Genomic DNA, 8,896 nt, shown 5'->3' with positions numbered 1-8,896 from the left:
GGAATATAGATAGTGAGGAAATCTTAGGTTCCTTCTGATGCTGGGAAGCCGACTTTTGTGCAGCATCGGACAGACACCAGATGGATCTGACACCGGCACGCTGCACAGATGCCGTCTGTGGAGGGGTTCCTCCTCCCTCCCATGCCGTGGAGCCTTTTATTTTCTGTAGCAAAGAGTCATATATCTTCTCCTGACAGGCTGGGATGTCATCTCTGTCATACCATTCACCAGCACACAGCACAGGCTTTAAGTACAAGGCCCAGTAGAGCAGACGTGTCCTATTCAAGACCACTAACTCCTCAAATACAACATCTTCCGCAAGGCTCCCAATACGGCTTGTTCAGCCTGGAGGAGAGATGGCTTCAGGGGGCCTAACAGTGCCCCCTGGTACCTACAGAGAGGCTGGGAAGAGGTCCAAGCCAGGCTCTTACTGATGTCATGGCAGAAGAACGAGAGACAGTGGTCAGAATCATGGGAGGGTCTAGTGGCACATAAGGAAACTTTTCCACAATGAAAACAATTAAGCATTTGTAACTGGTTACCCAGGGAGGTTGTGGGGTCTCTGCTTTTGGAGGTTTTCAAGACCTGACTGGACAAACTCTAAGTAAACTGGCCTGAATTCAGTTTTGTCCCTGTTTTGAGCAGCTGTGTGATTCTGTAATTCTAAGCAGACACCTGAACTTAAGTCTTAATCCGTGAGCTGAATCCCTCCCTACTAGCTAACCAACAAACTATGAGATGATGATAACCAACAAACTATGATGAGAGCCCACACTGAGAAATTCAGCAGAAGTTAATTAAAATGTGCCTTCCCACACTACTGAAAGTAAATAATTTAAGAAAAGAGCTTAACTTGGACAGATATGGTTTGGAATGGAGCAAAGCTGGGCAACAGGAGAAGGACATTATTGGAGTAAAAGAACAGCTAAGACTACTTAAATATTTTCATCTGTTATCCTGTTTTTATTTTCTCAGAAAGTTATATTCCCAGAGTGGATTCAATTTCAATATAACATTATCCTGAATGTCTGCTAGCATGGATGAAAAAGATGGGAAGGGCACAATTATAAAACTATGAAACCATTAACCTATATTGAACTGATTATATGCAAGATGGAGTAGAGTCTTACATCACTAGGGCAACTTGTACAAGGAGGGCCACCTCCCTTTTTATAACCATGGCAAAGGCTACTTGTTGCACAGCGTGCTTGCCCTTCAATCTATGTCCACATGCTGGGTCTGACACCTATTATAGCATGTCTGCTGCCCAGAGAGTGTGTGCTGTGTACGTGTGTATGCCTAGGAAGAGTTGCCTGTTCCCAGGGATCTTGTTGAACTATTCTAGGTGTAGGTGATAAAACACATTTGCCAGAAATACGTCTACCCATACATTATGCATTGTGAAAATGACACAAATATATGCTTCTGGTACTATATTCTGGTTAGTCTTCCAATAGTATCCCAGAAGTGACTTGTGTTGCATATTCTCGTCTTTTTACATATAATTCCTTGATCATCTTTCAGATCACGAAATGTAAATTTATCTTCCATGTCTGACCCTGGGCTTAGTTTTCTGTTCAGCATGTTCCTGTTTCAACCCACTTAGTCCTAGCTCTGCCTAGATGTAGATGGCTACCAAGTATCCTGCTAGAAGAATAAAGATCCCACCTGGCTTTCTCTTAACTCATGGAGTGAGGGTGGTCAGCCAGCCTGCTTTGCAGCGCAGTGTTTGCCATCAGCAGAATCACCAGGGACTCGTGGTCTGTGGCCAATTCAGTTATTCTTCTGGAAGTTGCTGGGTGAAGGGAGGGCGAGGGTAAGGGCAAAACCATTTGTTCCCTTACAGTCTTGCCATGCTGTTTCCCACTAATTGGGATAGATTCCAAACTGGGGCAAAACTAAAAGGAAACAACCTCAGGAATCCAAGTGTCCTACAAATAGGCTTCCATTTAGGAAAAAAATTATCAGGTATATTAGATTAAGTTGTTGTGATTCATACTCTTTACAATATGGTCATAGAGAAAAGCTGTTGTAGACTCAGGCAGCTGCAGCAGTGTTCAGCCAAATCTGGATTATGGATATGTATAGCTGCTGTCGGTGGCAACATTTCCTGAGGTTGTTCAGCTTGTCTGTTGTCTGTTCTCGTAGTCTTACCTTTGCTTGAGATATGAACATCAGTCCCGTGGTGGGATGGAAGGGGGAAAGAGGGAGAGAAAAGATGTTTTTATAAAGCGTTGTAGTGTCTCTCAGCATCCTGTTTATGATTTTTGCTCTTCCCTTGTCTGTTGATACATGAAAACATTTAGTGCCAAAGAGATGGTAGTCTGTTTGTGAGATTCCTCAGCTGGTTTTATAACATAGTCGTGATCACAGTGATTAATCAGTGTAGGTGCAGTATTATGTACTATACATGCAGCATGGACATACTTTTAACCTTATAGGTTTCCTCTTCAAAAGACTTCAAATTACCAGTCTTCTGACTGTAACCAAAAGGATATGAGTGCTCTAGCTTCAGACAAGATGGCATACAAATATATCAAATATATACAGTACCTTTCATGTTAAATTAATTAATTTTATTAAATCCATCTTTTGTGATTAAGAGGGCAGACTGAGTGAGAAAAAAATAAAATTATATCAAAATTGCTCTTCTTATCTGCCACTAACAATATGCAAAAGTCATACTGGAAGATTGAAGAACAATGAAATTCTTGTGGTCATAAGACAACTTACTCCACAAAAATAAAAAGGATTAGGTACTGAAAAATTACCTCCCAGCCTTTAGCACTATAGTAGAATAGAGACGTTTGGAAATTGTTTCATTGTAAAGACCCTTTCCTCAGTTCGATTTCCCACTGAATTTTCACTTATTTTTCTATTAAATTCTCAGTAGACTCACAGTCCCGTTAAAAGTAATTTATTTCACATGTGTTATTTTTCATTTTGCTGAGAAAAAACCTCTAAGTCTTGACCCCATCTTGAAATAAAAAGATTATTTTTAGGGCAGTTAAAATCTTTTTCTTTTTTTTTTTCAGAATCAGGTGACTCCAGAAAACAGAAGGGAAAAAAAAAAGCTATGGAAAAATGCATTTCTTTGTCTCTGCTTCATTTAGGATGTGGTTGTACTCCAGGAGCCTAGAGAATTGCAGTTACGATGCGCCTGAGCTCAGGGGCCCAACTTTCCATCTACATATACACATTTCTCCCGCTTCAGCTGAAGCATGCACTTCTGGTTTGCGTAAAAAAATATTTGCAAGAACTCTCCCGAGTAAGATCATTTAAGTATGATTTTGGCCGCAGCTATTTATGAGTTCGGGCTTTGACTGAAGTGAGTAATTGAATTACGTTGAGCCTCTGAAGTTTGCCTTTTATTTATATATTTCCCCCAATTGTGTGGCTCGGTCTGCCATTGGCTGCGGTCCCTGCAGCCTACCCGAGGGCTCTGCAGTTACATAAGGCTCTGCTGGGAGCCTATATAAAGCCTTTTTGCACGCCAGCAAGAGACGGAATTTTATCAAGATCCAGGTCCCACTGCTTTAGTTCACACAAGCAGGAGGAGATTTGCTTGAAGATATACCGAAACCTGAACCCGTGCTAGCCAGCACTTCACAGCTGTCAACCTGAGTCGCAAGTAGCAGCTACTGTAAGTAGCTTCTGTGCACTATGAAGAATTTTTCATTTCCTATGCAGGATAACACACATCAGACCGAGAGTCCTCCTCACAGATTCCTGAGTTTGACAAATCAGTCAGATCCTGTTGGAAGACCAGAAAGAGATGAGCAATTAGCTCAAGTAGAGATTGCTGTACTGGGGGTCATATTTCTGACAGCGTCTGTGGGCAATTTTATTCTCATACTGGTGCTGTGGCGAAGAAGAAAGAAGCTCTCTAGGATGTATGTATTCATGCTTCACCTCAGCATCGCTGACTTAGTGGTAGCCTTTTTTCAAGTGCTGCCTCAACTCATATGGGATATTACAGACGTTTTCATAGGGCCAGATTTCTTGTGCAGAATTATCAAGTATCTACAATTGCTGGGCATGTTTGCCTCTACTTATATGATAGTGGTCATGACAGTGGACAGATATCAAGCAGTTTGCTACCCTATGGTCACTTTCCAAAAGAAGAGAGCTCTGTGGAACATCCCCATTTGCACCAGCTGGTCTATATCACTGATTTTTAGCCTACCACAGGTATTTATCTTTTCTAAGACTGAAATATCTCCTGGTATCTTTGAATGTTGGGGTGAATTTATTCAGCCATGGGGCCCAAGGGCATATGTGACATGGATTTTTGTAGTTATATTCTTCATTCCCTCAGCCATCCTTATCACGTGCCAGGTTAAGATTTGCAAAATAATCAAAAGAAATATATGTGTGAAAAAACAGAATGAATATGAAGTAACAAATCAGAAGCAAGTCCTGCCATCCCGAGCAAGCAGTGTGAACTGTATTTCAAAGGCTATGATCAAGACTGTAAAAATGACAGTGGTGACAGTTGTTGCGTATGTTCTCTGTTGGTCACCTTTCTTCATTGCACAGCTGTGGTCTGTGTGGTTCCCCAGTGTCGTGACCGAAGGTAAGGTACTCTCCATCCTCATTCATAACTTCATAGCAGGCTAGCACATTGCTATATTGCTTTATATTTGCACTTTGCTTTTGTGTAAGAGTTACATGTGATCATCTGAGTACGATTAAAAAGAGAATCCTGGATTGATTATCTACTCTATTTAATTAGGTACAGAGAACTTCATGTGTTCTGTGATCAAAACATCATATAAGTGTGTATTTTGTGTGTATGCGTATGTTTTGAGTGATTAATGATTTAAAGATTAATAAACAGCACAGGGAAAAGCATCATCTGCTCTGGCAAGGGTTCAGACTTTTAGAGGTTTTAGATATTATAGCAGCAGTATTTTGGGTTCTTGAGGTGAAAAGGAGTAATTAACTATCCAAAGTAATAAAATAAAGATTTCATATTTACTGGATAGAACAGTGGTGTTATAAGACATCTGATTTTTTTATTGGAATATTGAAATCATATTGATGAAATCTCTGTATTACACTATGAAACAATTAAAAGTTGTGAAACAGCTGTTTATAAAGGAAAAAAAACAAGCCTGAGAGAGATATCAAAGAACACTATGTTGTAAACAAGATTAATCTTGTCAAACTTACACTGTTGCCTCTTTGTGAAGGGCAGACTCTGTATGTGACTTTATTTAAGTTCACCTATTCTAAACTCAAAGATATAAACCAAAGGAGAAAAAAAAGATAATAGCTCTGTCTGATGAAAAAAAACTTCTGATCTTTGTTTTAAGAATTCTTTCCTTCAGTGTAAATTTGAGTCTTACTGCACATATATTTATATCAATAGCTATGTCTGTATTTATCCATATCTGTATAGCAGGTTTGCAATTGCTTTTAAAGGTAATGCAGTTACATCAAAAAAGAGCTATATGGATCTATTTAACTCTGAAATGCATACAATACAGTGTGCTTCATACTTTCAACAATTACAAATTGCATGGAATAAATGGGAATTTCCTACTGTTAGATTAACTTTAATATATGAACAGGTACACCAGAAAGCAGCAGACTGTGAAAATGTTACTTATTTGTATGAGCACTTTATTTACTCTGTTATTGCTTTAACTATTTCGTTCTAGGTTCGGCATTCACCATTATCATGCTCCTTGGCAATTTAAATAGTTGCACCAACCCATGGATTTACATGTATTTTTGTGGCCACATTCCATATTGCACAAATAAGCAGCTGGAGAACACCTCGGCTCGAGAGGAATCGGTGATCACGGGGAGCATTCATCTCGTAGACAGGGACCCTGAGGAAAACAGTACTTCTGCATAAATGTTGAATGCTTTTTGTAGTTTTGTTACATTTGCTATGTTCGCAAGACGTATCGATATTTTACCACCGTCCCTTGTTTTGTGGATAATGAAGCTGGAAAAGTGTCTTTTGTTATAGAAATATATTCCTCTGCAGTTCTGCAGCATATACAGGAAGTTTCTGTGTTGTGCAAGCCTGACTCAGTACTTCCATCACCACTGTGTTATCAGAATGAATTCTTGTAAAGACTGACAAAGATACATAAAAGTATCTTAGATATTTTGTGTCCTAAAGTATTTTGTTTTCTGTGATTCTGGATTTCTAAGTAGTAAAATTTTACAACTAACTGGTCCAACAAATTGAAACATAATTGGAAAGGAATCTGACATAATTAGACTTGAATATGTGTTCAAATTGAACCATGAATTGTTCATCATTCTGGTGTGATTGGGGGACAGTTTGGCAAATCTTGAGAAGGCAGCAGAAAGAAAAATCCATTGCCAGCTATTATTAATACCTGTTTTAAATTAACTCCTTATATACTTTTATAAAATGCCTAGCAGCTTAATAGCATCTTTCAAAAAAAGAATTCAGTGTCCTTGTGACACTGAACACCTACCTGAGTTTCAAACGCCATTGTGGATTGCAGGAGGTCAGCAGCATAGTAGCAGTCCAGGTTTGTGGCTTCACACCATGGGATCTGGTCTTCCATACATTCCCTGATGTGCAGGCAGTTAAATGAAACTCCACACACATACACACATGTATACATACTTTAAATAGAAATGGGTGCTAGGAATGTAAACTTTCATTTGCTATTCAGACCTATTTTTTCTGGCATGCAATTTATTGACAGAGTGTGCTTAGAACCCCTTCAAGCTCAAATTCAATTATTTCCCCTTTGTGGTAAAAATAAATCTGCATATCTTTATCTCAGAATGCCATTTGCTTGCTAGTTTGTGGGTGTTTTATGCAGGTAGCTATTTATTCCCCTTTCAGTGTCTGCAATCTAGTCAGAGGGGTATGGAAGGAATATCAGCAAGGCTCTTTCAGGTGAGAGTAGAGCTGCATTCACAGAGATTCTTGGTGATACTTGCATATCATCTGCCTGCATTATACAGTGTTTCATCAGTGCTGTTCACATTTCATTTTTATGAGTGCCAGCAATCTCACATTTCAATGGAAAAGCTATAAAACTGGGGGTTTTTTAATAGTCTAAATTGTACTCAAAGAAATACTAATTTAAACTAAATACTGCTTGAATTGTGAGAAGTGCTGCTGTAGAATGAATACTTACGCTTCAGGTTAATGTGTGCTGATATGACTGAATATTCTATAATTTCTATTCCTTGTATAGTTAGACCAGATAGGGGTACGAACCAATATTGCTTGTTCTTTATGATGGGAAAAGCTAGTGTCCCAGTCCAGCTGGCAAGAAGAACAGGTCTCTGGCCAGTAGGAAGAGGAAGAAGGTGGATGAAGATAGTACCAGAGCCACACAGGAATGGGAAGAGTCTGTATGAAGTCTCTTATTATAATTGAAATTGATACTTTTTTCTTGCTGATTTTTTTCCCCTCTCTTTAATTAATAGTTGTTAATTCTACCCCACAACATGTCTCCAGTTAGAGCAATTCTGTAACTCAAATGACAGTGTCCTCATCTGGGGTATGAACATCCAAGATACAATCCATACTATTGATAGGATATTTGTTGTATTCAGCCACTGAACTTCAAAGACTTTCAGTCAAATTAGCTCTCAGTTAGGTTCTCCCTTATGACTTAATCCAATGGTTAATGGTAAGGGTTTTTTTGTTTTTCTACTTCCTTTCCTTGCAGCTAGTTACATAGTAAAATATGCAGTGTTGACGGGAACTGTAAATAGAAACACTTCAAGGAATTACCTGTGTCATTGTACTACTGGATTTGCAGCAAAAATTGAAAGCCTCAAAAGGTATACATTTGCAAGGAAAACAGACATTCAAATTGTGTACAAATAGTCATCCAGATCCAGAACTGACATAAGTCACAGCACAGCTCAGTGGAACTGTGCCATTTTACACCACCTGATCTGGCCTCTGGTATTTAAAAAGTATAACTTCTACTACTTAGATTTCTGCATTGCTCATATATTTGTTACTGGCTCTATAAATAATTTGGTAGGGCTTGATTTCTCAAATAGCAGTAGATCAATGTGTTCTGTAAAAGTCTGAAAGCAATATTAACTGTCCATATTTCAGATATTTTGATCATGTAATGAATGAAATGCCAGAACTTCTTAAGTTCAATAATGAATGCTCACTCTCTGTAATGTTCAAAACAATGATATTTTCATCTCTCAAGTGCTTTCTTTCTGATTTTTTCATTTTCTTTCCGCTGAGATCAGTCCTGCTGTTAAGAAGAAAAATAAAGGTTACTGTGCTAGTGTCAAACTACAGGCTACCAACTACAGTGGACACTTTTAGTTTCAGTCCATCAGGACGTACTTGAATGCAGGTATTCCTCCTTTTTTTCCTAGCAAAGTGGATTGGGCTGCATTTTCCAGATGTAAGTCATTATCCTGCATGGCCTGCCCTGACTGTCCCATGGACAGCACTGATCCCTGACAAACACACTCAATTAATTTTGATAATTCTTTTTTTTTCCAATAAAGTGTCCTTTACAGGACTTTTCTTATTTCTTAAAGAAAAAGGCATTTAAAAATATAATGAAATTTTTCTCTTTGTAAAGTTGGCCATCAGTTTTCTTGGGAGTTGTAGTTTGAACATCTTGTGCCCTTGTTTTCCTCTCTGTTTTGATTCTTCAGCTGGACTATATCTTTTCCAATTTACTGTCACTTAGATTTCCAATAGGCATTACAGTGTCTTATTAAGAGGGATGACTGTGAGACATCACTGTAGTCTGGCCAGGGTGTTTAATCCATATGGGAGAATCAGAAACTCGAACGTACAAGTCCCTGGAGGCACTGTGGAAGCACGTGCAAATGAAAAAATCCAATTATCAGATGAAAGCCTTCCTCATCAATTCCTAGATTCTGTTTTCTCACACGAATA

The 8,896-nt window shown here is 38.7% G+C and overlaps 1 protein-coding gene across 1 annotated transcript; it reads left to right on the top strand.

The window, feature by feature from the left end:
* Nucleotides 1–3,536: 3,536 nt before the first annotated feature.
* LOC143156852 (arg8-vasotocin receptor-like) lies at nt 3,537–8,134 on the top strand. The gene is made up of 2 exons (XM_076330994.1): nt 3,537–4,576; nt 5,667–8,134. The coding sequence occupies exons 1-2, from the start codon at nt 3,664–3,666 to the stop codon at nt 5,864–5,866; spliced, it is 1,113 nt and encodes a 370-aa protein (XP_076187109.1). The 5' UTR covers nt 3,537–3,663; the 3' UTR covers nt 5,867–8,134.
* Nucleotides 8,135–8,896: the final 762 nt, after the last annotated feature.

This window comes from Aptenodytes patagonicus, chromosome 1 (assembly GCF_965638725.1).
Source record: "Aptenodytes patagonicus chromosome 1, bAptPat1.pri.cur, whole genome shotgun sequence".
NCBI lineage: Eukaryota > Metazoa > Chordata > Aves > Sphenisciformes > Spheniscidae > Aptenodytes > Aptenodytes patagonicus.
Note: the sequence above shows the minus strand (reverse complement) of the source record. Positions and strands in the feature narration are given on the sequence as shown.